Genomic DNA, 23,842 nt, shown 5'->3' on the forward strand with positions numbered 1-23,842 from the left:
AACATCAAGATCATGTTGAACAACTTTACCCTTCGACAAAGTGATGGCCAACTTCAATATGCTTAGTTCGGGCAAAGATGGGGTTTAAAGTGAATCTAATGGCATTAATATTGTCATAATAGGTGATCAAGCAAGAAGATCTAGGGAATATTTGGTTTGGGAAAAAAATCCTGGTTCAATCAGGATGTACCTCAATGCCCAAAAGTATAGAAGATCGAGATCTTTTAATGCAAATTGCGCACTAAGATTTTTGATAAAGTGATGCAAAGATTTTATATTTTTTCTTACGACAATAATATCATCAACATATATGAATATGATGCGGACATATATGAATATACGTCTGTGTACCATGAAAGCCAATGTCAATTAATAGGTTATTAATAGAGCCTTTAGCAACCAAGCGAACTTTATACTGTTTAAGAGAACCATCAGCTCATCTTCTAATGTGATAGAGGACATTCATGCGAGAAGCCATGGAGGCTAATGGCCATGTCCTAAACTTATGTAATGCATCTCATGCTGCCCTCCATTTGGCACTTTTGGAGGCTTGAGTGAAGCATGAAGGTTCATAATCTATAAGCGAGGCAACTTGCTCTGGGCCAGGGGATGGTGGGTGGCTGTGAGGGTGAGCAATTTTTTCTTTTTCTTATCCACTTTATTCATTATATAAGAGCACACCCCTGAAAACTGGATGGTATATATAATTTGGATCAAACAGTTATCACATTAGACATAACTAGATTATTAAATAATATGAGTTCAACCGAGATAAACTAGATTGTTAAATACTACAAAGATTTAGACCCAAATGGTGACTAAATAGGAGGAAATTTTCACCCCAAGCATGACTTGTCGAGGTCTTGTTTTTAGTGCTTGTACAAAAAATCGGGATTCCTACCTCAGACCTAACCTTGTGAGGGGTTCACGTCTACGTCGAACTCTGAGAGTCAGACCGGCTATATTTCTGTTTTTTTGGTAATTTCTTATTCTCTTTCTTTAAGGGAATTTCATCTTAGCAATTTTGTGAAGGATAATGGTCATCTTTGTTGTGAAGCCACAAATAAGATGTTTCCTCTTGAATTGATCATCATTCAGCTCAACTTGAGATGCATCATTGTTAACCCAATAATACAATGTAGTATATATCATATAAATCTACAAGTTCTAGCTGTTTTATGGTCCAATACTGGAGCCGAGTTTTTCTTTCCACCCATTATGAAGTCATTTCAAAGTCACCAAGATCTTAGGTATGATAAATTCTAATCACAAACTTCTCCGGAATTGAAATGCTCATGATGCTATTAGAGCAATAATAGCTTGATCCTAGGAATCCATGGAATAGAATCCAAATCATAATCATCTTTTCTTTCTTGCTTTCTTTCTTTTTTCTTTAATCCTCAATTTTAAGTGCTCAAACGCATTAACCTACTTTGCCAGAATTGCAATACTCCCGAATAGCTCTTAGCAGTCGGTGTTATTCAATAAAACTTAATTGTCCTCTGATCCTTTTTCTCATTAACATATAATTCACAAGTCTAGGCAACCCGAGCAAAATCCTAAATGATCTTCACCACATGTTCTTATAAGCTTCAGTTAATTATATTTTTGCCAAAATGATTTAATTCATACATCATGGAAAGATTTCTAATGGAGGTATAATGGGGAAGGAAGAAGCACTCTTGGTCAGAATTAATAGATTCCCTCCTGGTCAGCATCAACAGAATCCCTCATTTAAAAAATGGGAAATAAGTACTCAGAAAATCCAATATACATAGTGCTTGTTGATGTTATATCTACAACAAAATATGCAATGAGGTAAGAGTACATCACCCAAGGATAAATTTTAATAAAAAACAGCTAGTTGCAGAATACTCTCTTATAATAGCTGAGTGCATCAAACAAGGTATAGAAGTTGCAGTACTCGAGGAAAATGACTGAACTTTCAGGATGTTATGAACAAAAACCACGAAAATATGAGATGGCCCAAGGAAAGACAGAAGCTTGCTTTTGTGTTGAAGATTCAGAAAAGAGGAGAAGAAAACCTAGAGTAATGTGAATGAAAGCTATGTGAAAGTGTTTGGAGAAGTTGACAGGATTGGTGAAAAAGGTTTCACAAGCCTTAAGGCCAACACTTGATAGTCAGAAGTTACATAAAAACTCAAGATACTGGAAAAATGATTTTGATATGGACATAAGCATCAGGGTTTGCTGGTTCTTTCTCAAGATTTGCCCAAACAAAAGCATCATGATTTAGGATGACAGGCAAGCAACAATCACCTTCCTTCACTAATGGTCTTATCCATCAGTAGTTGGGAGGGAGGAGCTTCGCTGCGTATTTCTTGTGATATGGTTGCATTTGATGCCATGCTAACTTGGTCATTTGCAGATCGTTGGGTTGAGGTTTCAGAGAAGTAGCCAGTGGCAAAGCTGCTGCTAATATCCTTCCATTCCGTTAAGTAACTAGGCTTCATTGTGACCTCACTCACTTCGATGTCTCCTACCAACATCGCCACCACCCTTGACATGGTCGGCCGCAGCATGAGTGATGCTTGGGTGCAAAGAAGAGCCACACTAATAACTCGAGTGGCCTCCTCCATGTTGAAGGATGTAAGTTTAGGGTCTACCATTTCCAATTCACGCTTGTTTTCATGCAAATGCCAAGCCTGCGAGATAACAATTGACGAGTGCTATGAGAGATACTTCCTCAAAGATTCTTACAACCAAAATTTGAATATATGATCATTGGTTACTTAAAAAGTATTGTTGATTTGCCAGAATCAAAGAAAGGCATAATTAGTTGGATATGTGAAGAAGATAATCTTGTGCATCCTATGGTGCCCTTGGGGAATTCTCTTGGTAAATGGGGCATGTAATTAGCCTTTAAGAATGCCTATTACAGAGAAATATACAATAGCAAATCATGACCATAAGATTCTTGTAAGTTAATTAAATTTATCAACATACCCATTCAAGAAGATAGACCTTCTCTTCGCTGAGGCTTGAATCTGAATTAGGCCGTCCACAAAGAATCTCGAGTGCGACAACCCCAAATGCAAACACATCAGCCTTTTCTGTAAGATGCCCTCTCATGGCATACTCTGGTGCGAGATAACCACTTAATCAAACAGCATATACTGTTAGTTAGTGTCCAAGTACACTTAATAAATGAAAAACATATAAATGATAGCTTGTTAAGTAAGAATGACTTTAGTGGAAAGAACAGTGACCCTTACATTGTACCAGCAACTCTTGTGCTAATGTGAGTTTTCTTATCATCATAGAGCTTAGCTAGACCAAAATCTGATATCTTTGGGTTCAGATCAGCATCAAGGAGAATGTTACTGGCTTTGACATCTCTATGGACGATACGCACACTTGATTCCTCGTGAAGGTATGCTAGACCTCTTGCTACACCCAAACATATTTCAAAGCGTTTAGGCCAATCAAGGTGCAAATTACTGTTCCCTGCAATGAGACCACAATCATGTACATGAATTCTGAAATTTGGAAACTGGAAAGCATGAATGAATGATGGATTGAATCCGTTGGACAACCCGTTGCCTAAATATGTATACAGAAATTCTACAGCTGTGAAAATGAAAGGAAATTTGAGCGATCAAGTCTATAAAGCATACCGAAGATTGCTAGGTCTAGGCTCCTGTTTTCTAGGTACTCATAAACCAAGAGCCATTTGGCACACTCAATACAGCAACCATACAATTTCACAAGGTTCCTGTGTTGTACTGCAGATATAGTTGCAATCTCTGTCATGAATTGGCGCTTCCCTTGGTGAGATGTTGCTGAAAGTTGCTTTACAGCCACTATTCTCCCATCAGACAGTTTACCCTGCACAAAAAATTGAGTCAATATATAGTTATGATGGATCTTGATGCTAAAATTATTTTTATCCTCTTTCCTACGATGACTATTAGCGGGCTGTTTAATGACAAATCAGTAAGATCATGAAAAGTGCAGCAAGAGAACTCATGGATACATTCATTTGGCCTAATGAGCTAGAAAATTGAGATAGACTAAACAACATCTATGATGAACCCCTTTTGTTTTTTTGAAATTGTTTGTAAAATATTTAGAGGTTTTGGTAGCAAAGGTTTATTGCTTTCAAAAAGAAGTGAATATAGAAGCAAGAAATAGTAAAAGTTTTGTGCAATTGCCATCTTCGGCATCAATCTCCATGCGGTATTTCGCTAATATGTAGAGAAACAAAAATGCAAAAGACCACAACAATGACACAACAGGCACTTATATTTATGAAATGCTAGTATTTGTTCTTCTGACTATTGTGTATTTTTTTTCCTTTTCTGGATTCGAAAGAGAATCTTAAAATAGTCAAATTAAGAGGCCAGTTGATAATAAACTGTTTCATACAACAATAAAATGACAAACAAACTAACCTTAAATACAGGCCCAAATCCTCCCTCTCCCAGCATATTTGACAGATGGAAGTCATCCGTAGCAGCCTTCATTTCTGCGTAACTGAAAGTGTCTGGTCTGGTGGTCATTCCTAACAACTCTGAAACATTTTGAAAGAAGCACAGAGTTCACTACATTCAATGATTACATTCACCTGATGCAAGTAACTGTTGATCTATATCTAGCAGAAGTTTATACCTTCATCCTCCATGCTTAGCCTTTTTTTCTTCTGTCTCCATATGAAAGTTCCAAAAATAGCCAACAATAATCCTAAACCAGCAAAAGCAGCTACGATCCCCACAATCAAACCTGTATGTTTCTTGGTTGAACTCTGAGTTGGTAGTTTGTTAGGTACTGTAGGAGTGAAATCTGGAAAATATATTGAACAATTAGAAGTTGGCATCCCAATGTTTTAAAATATTCATTATACAAACCATATAGTTGAATACCATAAGGAGAAACACTGATAGCTGAAACGGATGCACCATAGTATCCTTGCATAGGCACACAGCAAGTACCCTTTCCAGCCCAAAAGAAATGGAGTTCAAGGAAATTTTTGGTTACTGGAACTGTGAACTCCTTCACAACAGCAACGAAAGAGCTCCCACCAGCCTCTTTTCTTATATCAAAGTCCTTCTCTTGGAGAGCCCCCTAGAACATTAGAAAACCAATAATGCGGGAAAGAGAACCAAAATCAGGACTATGCTAGATGTTCAAAAGTCCATATTGACTGAAATGTGCATTGTTGCCATTAACCTGAAGAAAAACATTTGCATTTTCGTTCTCAAAAACACACATACGCATTCAAGAACAAGTTATATTTGACAGCCCATTTTAGGTTTTTCCACTGAGTACTATCAAATTCAAGCATTTTGATTTCTTCTTCTTTGAATTTCTCTAATTGCAACAAATATCATGATCAAGTTTCAAGTTCCCATTTATATTGGAGTATCATAATGGTTTGACAAAAGGACAATTGAAAAACCAATCACATAAATAAGGCGAAGCATAACATAAAGGGCCACGATTTGTATAGTAAAAATATGCATATTACTTTACCAAAACATTCAGACACAATAAAAAAAGTTTCTACACCAGTACTGAATCAGTATTGTAAAAAAAAAATAAGTGCTAGAAATCATAGTAACAGAGTGATTCCTTTTTATGGAATTCTTGCTCACATTGTTAAGTAATGATTTATTATGATTCTAATTTTCATGCAAAGCAGCTGAACCCATAAAATCTATTGATTTTGTTATAGGTTTTCCCTGATCATAAAAAATAAGTTGTGTAACTTATGACACAGTACATCTAATTCTCTTACCTGTATATAAATATCAAAAACCCTTCTTCCCACACTCTTCCATGTAGGTGGATTGGGATATGCAGTCTCAGAAAATTGCAGCTTTACAGTGTAATTTCCATTCTGAAGCCCAATCCCGTAGTATCTCAGGGATGATGGCGATAGCCTTGCAGTTTGGAACAATTCTGAATCCAGAGTATTTTGGAATTGAGCTAAGCTGTTAATTATATAGTTAGCACCTGAAGAGTCTGCAAAGCTTCCAACACTACTAACACCCCACTTAGTTGTGTCGGTCACATAGTATGATGCGGTGGTGAGAGTGGCATTATCAATTTCATAAACAGTTCCATCAGAAGCTGTAATGGTTTTACTACCGCCACACTCTATTGCAAAGGAAGAATCTGTAATTAAGTGAAAAAAAATATGGTAAACATGACTCTTTTTGGGTAATTATTTAGAGGGTATGCTCTCTCTGTAACATAATTAAGAGCTGCAACAATGAAAAAATTAAAGGAGTATAGCTTACATATTGGAGAATCACGATAGCATGGTATGTCTCGCTGAAGGCAATTTAATCCTGAAGGCAAAACACTGCAAATGAAATGATTTTAGTGACACTTGGGAATGAAATAGTTCTTATCATGAAATTTATTACAGTGTGTGCTAAATAGTGGTAGCTACCTGCCGTTGGAACTATCAATCACAAAATTGTTGGCCACCAAGGTCCTGTGGAAAATACAGCGAAGGGACTTTATTATCGGAAGATCTAGGCATTATTAGCCACTTAATTAACACTATTAGCCTGTGGTTATTGTGAGAAATAAAAAAGTTCCATGGACAAAAGCAATCCAGGAAAAGCTAATTTTGGCCAACAGCTGTTAAGCTGTTCAAAACTGGTGGTAACACATTACTACCATATTTCTCACAAAAAAAAAAAAGCTAACAATGTTTAAATCTAGCCTGTATTTTTGAATTTTAATGTTTTATTTTTCTTTCATTATTTAAGGGTGGAATTATCCTCCCTTTAGTCAAAAGAGTAAAAAGAAATATAGTATGGCTTTTTTCATGCTAATCGCAGAAACTATTGCTCATATTCATATATATGCTCAAAATTTAGTTATAAAATATTGAGCCACATTAAAAATATGAAACGTACAGCTGTAAATTTTGTTGGCTAACCCAAGAAGGAAATTGTCCTGAAAGTTGATTGTATGATAAATCTCTGCAGAGAAAGACAGAGTTTAGAGCTAATAATGCAAACTCTAGAGGAAGCAGAATATATCATTATTCATCAAACAACATTAACCTCGCATATCTATATAACAATAAGGAAAAACATGTTAAGACAAAAAGAAGAAAAAAAGAACCAAGAAAACTGAAAGGAACAATCTTTCATCAGCTGAATGCAAGTTATAGTTTGAAAAAACAAATATGACAAGCATTAGAATTCTATTTAACAGAAATGAGTTAATTACTCTAAGACTCATGTAATAGAAAAGTTAGCCAACTTGCATCAGTTCAGATGAAATAAACAAGATGCACATACATATTGATAAGTGATGTGCTTTTTTGAGTCGGCAAATTTCCAGATAGGCTATTGTTGCCCAGAAATCTGTATGGAGAGACATTATAATGAATGTAGAAAAGTTAATATGTTAGTTGAAATCTAATTGAAGGAATGGATCGATTATCTGTTTAAAGACATTCTTACAAGTAGTTGAGTGAGCTTAAATTGAAGAGCGACTGAGGGAGTTGGCCTGTAATGTTGTTGAAGCTCAAATCCCTGAAGAAATGGGTAATAAGAATAATTACTATAGCAGTAACGAAAAAAAACACATAAAGATTGTCGTGGGACTTGTTTAACTTAAATTATGTGCCGCAAAAAGTTCTTACAACTTCAGTAATTTTGGGTACTGTGCAAAGTTTGATGGAATAGTATCAGACACCTTGCTATTCCTTAAGATCCTGGGCAAGGAAAACATCATATGGCAGGATTTATTTTAGAGCACAATAAAGTACAATATTGGATTTAAATATTTGATAAAAACCATGTGGCCTTACAAGGTTGTCAAAGATGTAAAATTACTAATAAAGCCCAAAGAAGAGCTCCCATTTATTATATCACCTATCCTTCTGCATCATAAAATGAGTAGTTGTCAGCTGGATAATCATGCAAGCTGACTGCAAGTCATCACACTGACATATTAATTGAAATCACAAAAACATCTTATAGAGACAAGAAGCTACAAGACATTACAAGTCACTCAATTTGACGAGATTAGAAAAACTTGAAGGAATTGGACCTTCGAAAGAGTTGCCTTGGAATCTCCTACAAGATAAATTGCATGATTAGATAGTAATTCAAAATTATATATATAAAAAAAATGCTATGCTTCTTGCAGCAAGTTTGTTTTCACCAAACTTCAAAATTAAGATTAGATGGAATGCATTGAAAGTGTTCTCTATGTGAGCGGAATAACCTGTATATAATTACACTGAGCTATATTTGTCATGGAAAATATGTGATGATTATCCAGCGATCAGAAAAACATTAATATATTTCGACATGTACAAGACATAGTCGGAAACATCTTTAAGCTCATGGTAAATCCATCACCAATAGTTTGCCCAGTAATTATGGAAAAGCAAGTACATTATGACTTTGTGAGGATATATTCACCCTGCTCAGTGGACGAAATATGATATTGATTGCAAAGGCGTTCGTTGCAGAAAAGACATCATGGTGTGTCAGAGTGAATTTTATGAAAATGAGAAAATAATACCATGTATATTTTCTTAGAAATAGACCATGTAATGTTAAAGAATGACTACTGAACGTACTAGTAATTAATCTTACAAAGTGGTTAGGTTTGTCCAGCCCCCAATAAACTCAGGTATTTTGCCTGTGAAATTGTTGTCTGATGCCCACCTGAAAATACAAGAAGAATTCTATAAGGCACTTAATCTTGCCCACAACTAAATACTCAAAAATTATTTATTAGGACTTACAGGATCTGCAAGCTTTTGAGATTAGACAATGTGGATGGCAAGTCACCACTGACTCCAGAACTATCCATGTACCTGCACATAAGATAATAGATTAATGGAATTAAGTTTATATTCACATTTTTTTGAGAGAAGGGGAGGGAAGCCCCACCCACCCAATGTAAATTGCCAAGGTCAAGTACTAGGAGATGCACCACCCAGCACTCAAACAGAGAGAACCTCCCTTAGGCAGTGGAGGGGGTGTTACAGATGGGGCATCAGCCAGTTCACTTAAGTTTATATTTTGCTGCCTATAATGGCACAAGAAAACCAAGAAAAGAAATGTGGTGCTTGACTGCAAGATAATAAAAATTAAAGCAGTAATAGAGATTTAACCATTGTTCTAGACTTGTCAAATTCCCAAGCTCTGGAGGGAGTGGACCACTAAAATTATTGGTACCCATACCCCTGTGAAAAAGAGTAAAAGATAAATAGACTTAGCCCTGTCTGCTTTCCAAGTTTCTGTAAAGATTACATTAATCTTCAGAAAGAAATGCAATATAACCATGGTGTCATCATAATATAGAAGAACAAGTAAAAAACAAAATTTACCAAGGATTAAAAGGAAAGATTTCTTACAGTGATAGCAGCTTCTGAAGTTTCCCAAGTTCCTTTGGTATAGGACCTGACAATGCATTAATCCCTACACTCCTAGTGATGATTATGGGACCAGATGAGAAGAGGAAAGTTACCTTCAAAATTGACTTTGCAAGCCCCACCAAAAAATAGAAATAAAGAGATGAGAATCTTACAAGTATTGCATGGCAGTCAAATTGCCAATAAATGCTGGCAACGGACCAGTCAGGTAATTTTGGGCTAAATTCCTGCAATGAGAAAGATCATCATGTTAGAAATTGGAACCACCTGAATCGTGCCCCAAATTTTTCTGGGTGGGATTTCCGAGTTTTGTTTTGAGTGGTCGTGAAAAAGAGGCACTAATATAACCCAAGATTGTATCCAATGGAATCACAGCCCTCCATCAAACGAACCTCCCGCTGCGACAAACCACGCAGTTCGCACGTGCCCACCACCCCACCTCTACTATAAATGATTCCACCCATCCTTTTTGTTTGCTTTTACCGCCACGCACGTCCCAACGCGTAGATGTCGTCCTCCCCACCGCACGTGGCCGGCGGCGACGGTCCGGCGGAGAGGCGGAAGGGGTGGACGGAGACGGACGAGGTGCGGCTCCTGCGAGCGGCGCTGGAGATCGCGGAGGAGGCGGCGACGGCCTTCGACCCGTCGGTGCCCCTCTTCGGCCGGATCGCCCGGGCCCTCCGAGGTTCCTCCTTCACCGGCGAGGAGGTCCTCGCCAAGATCCGCGAGCTCCGGCGGAGCTACGAGGAGAAGCGCTACAAGATCCGCGTCGGCGCCGCCGGGGGGGCCTTCAACACCGCCTCCTTCGAGATCAGTAACCGGATCTGGGGGGGCGGCGCCGGCGCTGTGACCAAGAAGAGCAAGAACAAGAAGAACAAAAAGAAGAGGAAGAAGAAGAACAAGAAGAAAAAGAAGACAGTGTAGGGTTTTGGTCGTTGTGGTGGTCATGGCGATCTTTTTCTTTCCTCACTCTTTTTCTTTGTTTTTTATATAAATTAGAAACTCGGAGTAGATCTTGTTAGGGTTATCTGCATCTTTTTAATGGAGAGAATGGTTTTTGTCCAGTTTGATGCTTTGCTTCTGGGTTCTGACAGGGCCTTGCTTTCTTTTTTGGGTTTATATATATATATAATTCAGGGCTGATTTCGTGATTTAAAGGTCGAAATTTCGGTTTTATTATCTCGATCAATATAAGTTGATAAAATCTGAGATATTAATCAATACAATATGCTCATATTGATCAATATTTTAAAACTGAGATATTACCAAACTTTAAATTTTAATTTTAAAATTACTAATTAAACCGAGTTTTTTATTTCACTTATCATGTTGATTGAAATTAATCAAGATCATGATTCAGAGAGATATTGTGTCGGGAATTAAAAAATCTTGATTTTGGTGGATGAGAGTAGGATTTGGAGTTCGTAGCTTTGTTCTCTGGCTGCTGTACGGATGGAAAAAAGTGTCGCATGTGAGACGGAATTCTTTCCTTTATTTTAATGATTTTTACATTTTAAGTACGGAGTAATTTTTATTTAACATGATAGTGGCCGTCCACCTTAGGAGGAGGACTTAAGAGAACATAGGGAAACAATATAGGAAACAATATGGTATATTGGGTAGCTTTTTAAGAATTTAGAGCTAAAAGAAGGTCAGATTATAATCGTTCATCTTCATATCTAATTCAGATTAGATTTGGATACTATTTATTTGGTTCAATCAATTTTGAGTATGAATCTGGATAGTCAATTCAAAAGCTTTTGGATACAGATACGGATGCATATATACCTGATTTTTCTGGATTCGGATTTAAGTTCAGTTAAATCTAAAAACCAATTAAGTGATTAACCAAATTTAAACTAAAAGGAATCCAAATATCGGATAACCATCATCAAAGATTCAAACCTTTTGTTCATCCGTCTCGTTTCTTTTTCCTCTTCGTTGTCTTCAAATAACCAGGGTTTTAAAGATTCTGTCCACTTCCTAGTTTCTACTTGGCGATTGCAATTAGCAGTAGCCGTGAAACACCTTAGAGGCGCCGTAAATCTCGTTTACTTTGGTGACAAGCAACCTTGAATAGTATATCCTTTATGAAATTGTTAGTTTTTATTATTGATAAATACTTTTTAAAATTAAATTTTTTAATTGAATATTTTCGAATCATATTTTTATTGCTAGTTTTTATCATTAAGTTTTACTAAAATTTAATTAATATCCAAAAAAGTATTTAATTTATATCCATATTTGGATAAGAAAATATGGATATATTTAATATGTATCCATTTATAACAAATATGGATATGTTTAATATCCAATTCGTATCTATATCCGTTTAGAACAAATATAAATATTAATTTTAATATCTATTTATTATTTATATCTGTATTTGTATTTGTTGAAAAATATAGATATAAATATAGATATATTAAATCCGATCTGTTTTCAGCCTTAGACAAATTATATTTGTAATAGCCCAGGATTTTCATGAGCTGGTGGGCCGGCCTAAAGAGGCTTAGACCCTTGGGCTTCAAACGTGCAATGCACGTGAGGGAGGAGCGCAGAAGACACCAGCTGGGAGTCTTCATCCTCCCCAATTATGCTGGAGACTAGGAGTCTCATTGCGATCCAAAAACCGACGAGACCATGAAAATCGATCTATAAAACACCCTCCTCTCTTTTCTCTCGTGATCCCACTTCTAATTCTCGATCAATCACTGGTGACAAGCATGAAGTGTCCCTAATTTCTATCGATATTTCTCAACAAACTACTGTCGATTTGCCTCATCGGAGCAAGGTAATCAACCCCACCTCTCTTATATATTTATTCTAGAATTCCTTAGCCATCATCAATGACTACATTAGCCCAATTTTCACTGGCGAGTCACCATATTCGGATGAAGACCCAATGCCCTGTTTGCTCTGGTTTTTCTCTGCATTCTTCACCATGATTTGAGGTCGAGGTCTTTGCCGAAGCTTCGATCAAGCTTCTAGCATGCTCTACTACCATATTCGAGCCTCGATCACCGACCAACGTGGGTCTTGATGCCGTCGTGTTTATCACCAAAGATTCAATATCAGGCCGACCGCCAAGGCTGCATCCATTCCAATCAATCACAAACCTCCCCTATTTCGAGAAAGGAGATAGATTCCTCCCTTTTCTTCTCTCTTCTTCCTTTTCCTCTCTGTATGCTTCTAACTGAAGAATCCTTCTCTCTCCTTTGTTCCCCTTTGTGCTCTTTTGGTCAACCCCGTAGAGGGTCTAGGACGGACATCATTGTGATCACCTCGGGTAGCCATACAGCATGTTGGCCTCCACCATAGCACTTACTGAGCACGTTTGAATTTCATCATTATTATTATCAATCTTTATTGACCTATCTACATTGTATCCTGATTCTTGTTTCATGAGTTGACTGGTTTGATTGGCAAGAGCAAACTGACTCTGATAATCGGATGCTGCTATCTAATCAACCCTATCCTTCCTTCACCCCGATTGTTGTCCGCTACCATTGAACCCATAATTGACCCCTGATATATTATCTTTTTTTTGATTGGATATATATTCCTTGATCAGATGGATTAAGTTACAAATTACTAGGTATTGTCATCTAGCTGGCCTCATACTTCTTTCTATATAAAGTTGGTCGTGGTTTTGTATTGGGGCTATAGTCATCTGGATAAGAAGAAACCCAATGAGATCTTATACCTTAGTTTCTAAATCAAGGTAAGGCCCTGACCTTTATTTTAATTTTCAATTAAAGAAGGATAGAGAATGTGGATAATTCAAATACTGGAACTCTAAAATTATGAAATTAGTGAGAAATTAATTAATCAACATTGCTAATGATTGTAAAGGGATAAGTTAATTTTATATTGATATTAAATTAACTGGATAAGTTAAGTGTGGATTGGTAGCATTGTAGCTGTGTTGGATTGCGATCGAGCTAAGAATCTTTGTAGTGGATCACCGATTATATATATATATTGGTTTGTAATGCTAGATTTGCATCGTGAGATTTACATTGATAAATTTGGCTTAGCATGTGATGGCATGTTTTATATGATTTTCAGTACAAATATATTCGTATATTTATTATACGTATCAAATATTTAAAACATAAATATGTGAACAAAGATACATTGAATTTGAGAGAAATTTATTGTATAAGTAGAAATCGATTTGATAAGAGTAACATGTAAATCTGACGGGTGAGATATAGTTTGGATTAACCTCGTCATGGGACAGCCTTGACGGGCTTACGCGTGGGATAGTGTCTATGGGCTTATGCATAGGATAGCCTCCATGAGCTTATGCATGGGATAGCCTCCACGGGCTTACGTATGGGATAGCCTCTACGGGCTTACGCATGGAATAGCTTATATATAGAATAGCCCCTACGGGCTTATATGTAGGATAGCCTTTACGAGCTTATGCGCAGAATAGCCTCTACGAGCTTATGCATAGATTTATCAATCTTGGACTGGGTTATGATCTTGGTTAGTTTATAGCTGGAAAATAATTGATAAGAAATATGAAAATCAAGTTAATGAGAAACAGATGATATGACATTAAAAATTGTTGTTGAACAATTGGTTATATTTGAAATATATATATATATATATATATACATGTGTGTGTATATATGTATATATGTATACATGTGTATATATGTATATATGTATATATGTATATATATATATATGCTTTTTTGAAAAGATGATAATAAGAACTTATGTACATATTATTTGTACAAGCTTTTCGAGTATTGATACAATATTTATTTTATCTAGTATTACTAATTGATTATTTTTTTATTACTTATGGTGTAGCAGTTTGCAATTCTTACTGGGCTGTAAAACTCACAACCCCCCGTTCTCTTTTTTTTTTAGAGTTGCAGGCTGCATGTAGCTTAATACTTGGCTATGATTGCTTGGCTATAGTTGGGATCATATTAGAAAGGGATGAATGGATAAAACATACTGATTAGATGAATAAATTTTATAATTGGACCAGTTTTGTTATTTGTAATAAAATGAAATCGTTTTGGTCTATGGATAGTAAGGTTGTGATAAATTTTCACGCCTATAATATAATATTCTCTAGAGCTCTACCCTAAAAAGTGTACGGTCGTGTTACGTGTTCGGACCTTGGTATTGTATTCGAGGTGTCACAATATTAACTTAATAATTTGAAAATTTTCTTGAGTGAAACTTTACAGTTTCGTGACTTGCTATACTTTGATGCTAATGAATATGTAATAACATCTTCTTACCCAAAAAGAAAATAAGAAAAATTTTGATAGTATATATGTTGCCAGTGTTGAGAGCAACCAGTTATTTTAGAATCTCAAGGCCCTTAACACTACTCCTTGAACACGTGGAGATGAAAACTTTGTTGTTCGTCTCCCACACTTAGATCACCTACATCTCTACTATAAAATTCTGCACCAAACGAAGTAAGAGAGAAGCGGCATATGGTTTGGTTGCCCAAGCTGGAATATGTAAGGAGATATCCCCTCAATTTCAAGGCCCTTTTGCATATTATGTAGATATTAGAGTTCCCCTGGAACTGTTTTTATATTAAATTTTAACATTGAGAGAGTGAAGAAATTCTAAATGTTCATATTTACATGTGACTAATAAGCTGTGGTTTCTAAAAACTCATGTTTCTCCTACGTCTCTACCATGAAATTCTACAATCGGGAACTCGTTGGGTGCTGAAACAGTAGCGAGCAACTTCGTTTTCCCCTTTCATGGCAATTATTAATTAAGAATCTTACTAATATATATGTTAAAATATTTATAGAAGAAGAGAAAAACAAAAGAAAACGAGAGAAAAAATAATTTTATTTTTTTACTCTATCATATTCGGTATATCTCAAGAGATATATATACTTGTGTACAAACTCCATACAAGAAAAATAATATAAACCGATATAAGATCATGCTAATAAAAGAAAATAATACTCGTTGATACAAGTTGTTACGTGATCCCTAAAATCACTCTAACATGATTATGCTAACAAAGAAAAATAATACTGACCGATAAAAAAAAATAATATGGGCTGATATAGATTATTACGTGATTTCTAAAATTATGATAACATCTTCTCTCAAACTCAAGATGGTACTATAAGTGCCCATTTGAGTTTGGAAACTAAATCATGAATATACTTAGAAACCGACGTACTAAATCAAGAGATGATAGACTAGGAGCTGAAATAGCAACTTAGAGACTAATGTGGTGGTAGATCAAGAGTTGATGTGGCAGCATAGAGCCTGATATGATAGAACATGAGCTGTTATGGCAGCTTAGAAGCTGATATAGGAAATAAAAAGTTGACATAACAATTCAGAAGCCAATATGACAGACTGATGTGTCCGACTGACGTGACAGACTGATATATCTGTCAATGTAACTGATTAACTTGTCTGATGATGTGGCAGCGAGAAGACGCATAGAAGATGACAGCTGCAGCGAGGACAGAGCTCAGAGAGAAGGCAACCAAAGGTCGACGATCTTTGCAGACGGAGGCACTATGAAAGAGGAGCATTGGTTGATTGACTTGTCTAATGATGTGGCAGTGAGAAGACATATAAAAGATAATAGTTATAGCAAGGAGAGAGCTCAGAAAAAAGGCAATCGAAGGTCGATGATTCTCGTAGACGGAGGCACCATGGAAGAGGAGTAGGAGACTTCAAACTGGATGGTCAAAGAGCTAGAGGTAGCAAATGAAACCGAAGATGGAGAAAAAGGGACCGAGCCATGGTGAGGAGAGACGACCGAAGATCTGAAGCTGAGAAGAAAGGTAGTGGACAGGAGCTGCGGATCCATTAGAAAATAAAGGATCTTTGACTACCAAAAATAAAAGATATGCGGAGAAATAGAGAATTTGCGGATCCACCGACAAATTGAGTATTTTCGGGTGTTAATTCATCTGGAAATATATATCAACAAATGAAACCGAAGATGGAGAAAAAGGGACCGAGCCACAGTAAGGAGAGACGACCAAAGATCTGAAGCTCAGAAGAAAAGTGGTGGAGAGGAGCTGCGGATCCATTAGAAAATAAAGGATCTTTGATTACCAGAAATAAAAGATATGTGGGGAAATTAGGGGTGCAAATGGGTCGGATCGGGTCGGGTCCTAGGTGACCCCGCTCCGACCCAGTTTTTTGTTTGGGTCCCAATTTTGGACCTGGACCCGATCCGGTTGAAGATCAGGTCGGGTGCGAGTCGGGTTCGGATCGGGTCCGGATCTGAGTCGGGTCGGGTTCGGATCCGATCGGGTCCAATTCTTTTGTGCTTTTGGGAAAAAATTTGGGCAAATCTAATTTGGTCATATCATAATTATGGGGTGCTGGGTGACCCATGACTTGAAAGACTTGCAATTGAGCTCCAGTCAGAACAGATGACCCATAACTTACTAACTAAGTCGGTCTATAAGTCGGTGTCTCCCAGCTCCCCTCTCACGAGGACAAGAAAAATCCCACACCTTCCAAAATCCAATTCCATTACAGAAAACTGGCACATGACCCATATTCAGTTGCCGTGTTCCCTCACTTTCTCCCTTCAAAAGTTAAAAGAAACAAAAACCAAAAAATAGAAGGAAGAAAAAAAAAAAAAAAGGCAGCTACCGAGACACCAGAGGTATCAACAGTGTAATAGATCGAGAGAGACTCCTGACGGGCCGACGTTCCTTTGGATTCTGTGAACCTATGCTTGGTGCTAACTTCCTATCCTCCCACGCTGACCAACAGTACCACAACCCACACCAAAAAAAAAAAAAAAAAAAAAAAACTGTCTTTTGCTTTTCCCCTCTCTCTCTCTCTCTCTTCGAGTCCATTCGGGTCGGGTCTGGTCTGTTTGGTGAACCCAGGCCCGACCCAGAAAATGATTCAGATCCAATTTTAGGACCCGACCTGGACCCGCGGGTCCTAAAATTCGGATTGGATCGAGTCAACATGGGTCGGGTCACGGGTCGACCCGACCCATTGCAGCCTTAGGGGAAATAGAAAATTTGCGGATCCACTAACAGATTGAGGATTTTCGGGTGTTGATTCATCCAGAAACATAGATCGGCAGTGGGAGTCTTCAAAGCTTCTAGACATGGCAACGATGACCACAACAAAGATGGAAGAGATGCTCACGACAGATTAGGTGATTAGTAGATCTGATACCATATTAAAATATTTGCAGAAGAAGAGAGAAATAAAAGAAAAAGACATAAAAAATGATTTTATTTCTCTTTTCTATCATATTTGGTATATCTTAGAGGTTATATATATTTGTGTACAGACTCCATACAAGAAAAATAATATAGGTTGATATATAATCATGCTAATAAAAAAAATAATACTCATTGATAGAAGTTGTTATATGATCTCTAAAATTACTCTAACAAGATTATGCTAACAAAGAAAAATAATACTGACCGATACAGGATTATGCTAACAAAAGAAAATTGTACTAACCGATACAGGATCATACTAAAAAAAAAAAATGAGCTGATATTGGTTGTTATGTAATTTCTAAAATTATGCTAACAATATATGAGATGGTTATTCTCGAATAAGAAATCCATCGGTTTATGTATACATGATTTAGGATGTATAGAGCAGGATCTGGTCATCATTGGCACTATTTGGGTACGCTCATGATGGGGTCCATCAGATAAGGCTCCACTGCTCCTCAGCAACTATTTTATGTCATCTAGGATGTATGGGTCTCTACAAGTATTTCGAGAGATGATCATGTTCTATGTGTATTTAATTTTTTAAATTTACAAAAAAAATATCATATTTTTAAGTTTATGAATTTTTTTGCTACTTATTAGATAGTAAATATGGAGGAGAGTTGCAATAATTGAAAGAAAGGAAAGTGAGACACATGGTCTCCCCGTAAGCATCTACTGACCCCAGGATTTCGTGTCATATATAATTAAAATGACACATATATCCAGGGTTGTTGAAGGTCACCATGTATCTCTTTCTTTACCAGTACCTATATAATGTTCTTTAGTAAGCATGAGTTTTGATACCATAAATAATTATGCAAGCTAGGATAGCTGCCACATCACTTATCTCAAGGCTGTTATATAATCCCTCAACCATATGTTAGAGAGGCCAATGGAGAGCATTCATTGGTGTGTAAAACAAACAAGATTGAGAGGTTGTTTTAGCCCATTTTTTCTTCATCGATATAAATTGATGAAATCCTTGATATCGATCAACATGATCTATTCATATTAACTGATATTTTTTTGTTACTTTCTTAAATAAACTCTCTTAACTAATAAATCTAAATTTTGATGTTTAAATATAATTTTAATCTTGAATTTACCAATCAACCAAAATTTCAATATATTGGTCCAAAAATATCATGGAGATCTTAAAAATTCTTGCTTTGCTCAAAACTTCCCTACGATTTATATGGATCGAGATAAATCAAGAAGTCGGTTCATTTAGGTCTTGGCCACTAACTCAGATAATGGATGTATTAAGATTTGAAATCTGTGCCTGTCAATACTAACTAATGCATAACCGATATGTAGAGATTTAAAATTTAATAACCAATCAATTTTTGATAAGTAATTAGGTGTAGTACTTGTTGGTTGTTGATTGTGTTAAATGATGTTAAGGCATTGGCTTGCTAGGTAATATGGTCCATCCAAACTCTTTTAACAACAACAAAATTGAGACCATGATCTTGTTATAAAATTGTGATGTTAATTATTAATTAAGGCTATCAAACAAACTAAGTAGCTCAAGCTCTGCTAAAGCTCAACTTGAGAAAAACTCAAATCAAGCTCCAAAACTAAATAAATAAAGCTTGAACTAGAAAAAACAGGTTCGAACTTAATTTCAAATCAAAGACTAGAATATATTTGTGTTATATAGATAATGAACTATTAGATCATGATTTAGTTAATGTATTTTATTTATTTTTGAGTCAGCTAAATGTTATATAGGCTTGAAATCAAACTAGAGTCCAACTACATATCAAGCTCGAACAGAACTAGATTCAAGTTTGAATTGATTTCAGCTCAATAGGATTATCAAGTTGCTCAACTATGCTTATGTTCAGTGTTTGAAGTTAAGTTCAATTTGAGATCGAAATAATGATAAACAAATCAAACTTGATCTCAAAATTCAAACTCAAAATTAATTTCAAATCAAGTTTGATTAGAGCCAAGCTCGATCAAACTTGGCTTGATTGTACCCCTGCCTCCGAGTCCATGGTATCTTGATTATTAATTTCAAGATTGCTCAACATCAAAGTGTCAACAAATCTAAATTATATCTAAGCAAAAAGAATATAATTTGTAAGAGAGCGGGTAAGCAAGCAAGCTTACAGATTCCAAAGGTATGTGAGATTTTGAAGCTCCTCTGGTATTGGACCAACCACATCCAAAGCATATACTTTCCTGAAGAAACCAAAAGCTTCAGTATGAAATTACAAAATAACTGCTCGATTGACCATCTAATATTGTACTTCTTGATACATGCCTCCTCTCACCAGTACCCTATACTGCTATATATCATATTTTTGTTTTTACTTTTTTTTTTGTGCGTGCATGTACATATGTATCCACATGCATGTATGTGCATCCGTATGTGCTCGTACCTTCTCATGTAAGTGTGTGTGTGTGCATATATATGCGCATGCACATGTACTTGAACATATACATATGTGAATCAAAGGGCACAACCATTTGTAGATCTCAATTATCACATGCCGATACTAAGTAACCTAAAAAATTATCATAAAAGAAATATAGGTTATCTGGATTTACGGTCTCTGGTATTCGGTGGGATAGAGAGACAGTATAAAAGAAATAAGATGCAAGTGATGAATTGTCAAATAAGATGGCAAGCATCCTAGGTATGCTTGCTGTGCCCTGGAAATAGTTAACAGGGGCTCTCATTTAGGAGCAGCATACAGGAATCCATATGGCTTTTTTCTCTTGCTCGAGCCAAGAGAAGACCACAATCAAACCTACTAGTGCTGAATCTGTTACAGTCTCGTCCAGGTGATTACTAGATATAAGTTTAACCAGCCAAATCAAGAGCCCAAATAGCGTGTGAAACTTAATCAAATCAATACACAAGAAAGTTAATCCAATTTACTTTTTTTATGTGAGTGAAATAAATTTAATCACCTGAGCTTTCTTTTCTCTCTTTACTTTTTCATTTTTTCACATTTTATCTCACTAACCTTAGAATGTCAATCAAATAAATAATTCTAATCCATTGTTATTTGATGAGAAAATGGTTATTAATCAAATTAATATATTATTCTCCTAGTTAACTACTCGGCATCCAAATGTAGCCTTGAGATCCCGATCGATGATATGGCAGGCTATATTTGCATTACCCACACAAATACGATAAATGACACACACAGCAAGGGCGGTCCTATAGTACCATATTCTCTAACCTATAAGTTGTATCTTTTGCAAAAAAAAAAAAAATACCTTTTTTTTCGTATGAATCCACTGTTGAATCATCCACTCATTATTTTGACATATGTGAAGATGGATGGACAATAAAGTTTAAAGCGCTTTGAAATCTCTAGGGTGGGTGATCCAACGGTGAACTCTTGCAAAGGGTACATTACTAGTAAGCCCCTTCAGCCATCAAAACCAATTCAAAACCCTCCTTTGATCGTAAGGTAAATAGATTTATAGACAAAAAAATAAAACAAAAAACAAAACAAAAAAAAAAGTAGAGCATTATTATAGTGCCAATTGCCCTGATGACACCAATCCGCATGCTAGCTTGCAACAAACATTTTGATAACAAAATTAAGTTTCCTAACTTTATAATTATTTTCAAAACTTTATTGATAAAAAAATATTATTGATTCCTCTAAAATATTCAAAATTAAGTAAGAGGGCCATACAATTGGGTGATGTGGCATGTGGTCTTGCTATCGTTGCTGCAGTCACATTTGATGAAAGGGTTGAAATCCTTGTTGTCGAAGTTGGTGGAGTCGATGGCGGCTCCACTGCACGGCTCGCCGCTGATGTTCCAAGCCGCCGCCGCCGGCTTTCCCCACCTCCCCAAAATCGCATTCAACGCTCGCACTGCATCCACCTCGCTCACATTAGCGAAAAAACATACGACAAACCTAACGTGCGCCGTCGTTTGTGGAGACTTTTTTAACATGACAGCACCACAAAATCACATGATTTGAATTTCCAAAATATATCGAGGATTAGAAGTTGGTGCTTTTGGGACCCACTTTGGGTTTTTAAGTATGAACAATTATTGATGCCATTCGCACAAGAGAACAAAGCCCTCCAAGTTGAACGCCGCCCAGCAAAACAAAGAAGGAATCCACTTGATAGGTGACATGGCACATCTAGCTACAGTGACAACTAAGATTTTATTACTTTAAGGATGTTGATATATATATATATATATATATATATATATATATATATATACATCTAGCTACAGTGACAACTAAGATTTTATTACTTTAAGGATGTTGATATATATATATATATATATATATATATATATATATATATATATATATATATATATGCATATATATTTTACAACAACTACTCATACCATTCTAACATGAGTGCAGCCAGCAGAATCAAAAAAAAAAAAAAAAAAAGATAAAAAAGAGGTGCAGGAATGGCCACCTATGGCTTGGAAGGATGTTGATATTTTAGAACCAAGTATTTAAGTAGTCTTGCTTAGGGTTGCAATGCTCATGTTGACATGGATGGGAGTGGAAAGAAATTTTCAAAGTCTAATTACTCCATTAAGTGTATATTTTAGTTATGGCACCCTATGATATATAATTAATTTATAAGGGGAATATTGTTGTGCCAACAAACTTGGCACTCTTCTCGAGGAGGAAAATGGGCAAATGTCATGGTCAAATTACATCAGGCATTGAAGGGGCAGCAGTAGGTAGAATTTTCATTGGAGGTTGGAAAACTAGTTTTTGTTTAGTTTTATTTTCAGAAAGGTAAGTTGTTGTTTTCTTAAGTTATCTTCCTCGTGGCATTGTTAGCACCATAGATCTCCCATTCATTACTACCCACCCACACGCACTTTAAGCTTGTTCCTTCTAATCCTTTCTAGCCTCAGTAGGTATATCTAAAATTCAAAGGTTGTTGATGGTGTCATAATTACATATAAACTATATAAAAAAATGGATGTTTATGCAGCCTAGAGAAAGTAGTTACCACATAGGGCTCGTTTGGTTCGCGGAAAGTATTTTTCCTCCTAGGAATATAATTCCTGGGAATCAGATTCCTAGGAAGAGGATACCTAGGAAAGTACTTTTGACATGTTTGGTTAACCATGAGAAAGTGACTAATTTCCAAAGTGCTTATGTTTGGTTGACCATCCACTTTCCTAGGAAAGTTATATATAATTCCTATTATGCCCTTAATAAAAATTAGGTCTTTAATGCCTCTTTAATGCTTCTTTAATGCTGAAGGGTCTTTTTGGGAAAAAATAAAAAAGGAGTGATTCCCACCTCATGGGAAAGTAACTTTCCCATGTTTCTCATGGGAAAGACTTTCCCATGAAATGTGGGAATCATATTCCCATGGGAATACAACTTTCCCATCTCTCTCCTTTGAAAACTCCAACCAAACAAGAGGCATTTCATTACTTTCCCGTTGACCACACTTTCCCCCCTCGTTTTCCTGCGAACCAAACGAGCCCATACTTTTTTATGGGCTTGCTCCTTTTGGTTTTATGAATAGATGGCACCAGTGAAGGGCAAAAAAATGGAATTTTATTCAAGGTGTTAGAATTGTTCCCTTAAATCAGATAGCATATTGTAAGGTTAACACAGGAGTGAGAACATACACACACAAATACAGAGAGAGAGAGAGAGAGAGAGAGAGAGAGAGAGAGAGAGAGAGAGAGAGAGAGAGAGAGAGAGAGCTTTAGTCTAATCATAGTTTCTTAGAGAAATCTAATGAAATCATCTGATATCGATCAATTGCTTTCTTCAACAATCAATAAATTCTGTTTTTATTTTTGAGTGTCTCTATAATCATCTTTTCCCTTCAGAAGTTTAAATTTATTAGAAGGCAGAGAATCTACAAGATGAAGAAAAGTTCTGTAAGAAGAATGTTTCCTTGGAAGGCAAACATACCTTCAGATGGATCTGTCTTAGCTTGAGCTGTGGCTCTCTCCGCAAAGAGCAACAAAGAGAGGATGAAGAACAACCGAAAGGCTTGCGACTGGGTGTTGGTTGGAGATCTTGACACCACCATCTTTCCTCCCTTTGATGGAGAAAACTCAACCTAACCCCTGCAGAGGCTCTTGCTGGCATCATGTCCTGTTTCTTATAAGAAGGTGGGGGAAAGGTTCTACCTCACTTAATTTACAACTTGTTTGGGAGATGCAAGTGGAGCCATATTTTTTAAGCACACCGATGAAGAGTGGTCGGTTTTGTTTGTATCAAGTGCATTCAGATCC

At 36.3% G+C, this 23,842-nt stretch overlaps 1 protein-coding gene across 3 annotated transcripts; it reads right to left on the minus strand.

The window, feature by feature from the left end:
• Nucleotides 1–1,733: 1,733 nt before the first annotated feature.
• On the minus strand, nucleotides 1,734–23,842 carry LOC120106160 (putative LRR receptor-like serine/threonine-protein kinase At1g56130). Of its 3 annotated transcripts, none has more exons than XM_088711029.2 (24): nucleotides 23,517–23,842; nucleotides 21,282–21,465; nucleotides 19,732–19,803; nucleotides 9,535–9,606; nucleotides 9,362–9,433; nucleotides 9,119–9,190; nucleotides 8,747–8,818; nucleotides 8,595–8,666; nucleotides 7,995–8,066; nucleotides 7,799–7,870; nucleotides 7,631–7,702; nucleotides 7,449–7,520; nucleotides 7,284–7,349; nucleotides 6,894–6,959; nucleotides 6,419–6,463; nucleotides 6,264–6,328; nucleotides 5,759–6,138; nucleotides 4,884–5,085; nucleotides 4,633–4,803; nucleotides 4,416–4,534; nucleotides 3,639–3,849; nucleotides 3,237–3,468; nucleotides 2,968–3,118; nucleotides 1,734–2,666 (listed from the first exon to the last, which is right to left on the minus strand). In XM_088711029.2, exons 1-24 carry the CDS (start codon nucleotides 23,635–23,637, stop codon nucleotides 2,277–2,279), a joined length of 3,123 nt encoding a protein of 1,040 aa, XP_088567155.2. In that variant the 5' UTR covers nucleotides 23,638–23,842; the 3' UTR covers nucleotides 1,734–2,276. The 3 variants fall into 3 exon arrangements, with proteins under 3 accessions (XP_088567155.2, XP_088567158.2, XP_088567156.2); XM_088711032.2 differs by having other exon boundaries at nucleotides 8,899–9,190; nucleotides 23,517–23,686; XM_088711030.2 differs by lacking the exons at nucleotides 19,732–19,803; nucleotides 21,282–21,465; nucleotides 23,517–23,842 and adding an exon at nucleotides 9,772–9,905.

This window comes from Phoenix dactylifera, chromosome 14, assembly GCF_051530095.1.
Source record: "Phoenix dactylifera cultivar Ajwa chromosome 14, Ajwa_hap1_PhDact_Kaust_v1.1, whole genome shotgun sequence".
NCBI classification, from domain to species: domain Eukaryota; kingdom Viridiplantae; phylum Streptophyta; class Magnoliopsida; order Arecales; family Arecaceae; genus Phoenix; species Phoenix dactylifera.

Coding starts and splice junctions, on each gene's coding strand:
- LOC120106160 (XM_088711029.2), bottom strand. CDS start 23,637: ATGGTGGTGTCAAGATCTCCAACCAACACCCAGTCGCAAGCCTTTCGG. Junction 19,804..21,281: donor ACATGCCACATCACCCAATT/GTATGGCCCTCT, acceptor TGGTTTCTTCAG/GAAAGTATATGCTTTGGATG. Junction 7,350..7,448: donor TTAAGCTCACTCAACTACTT/GTAAGAATGTCT, acceptor CTCTCCATACAG/ATTTCTGGGCAACAATAGCC.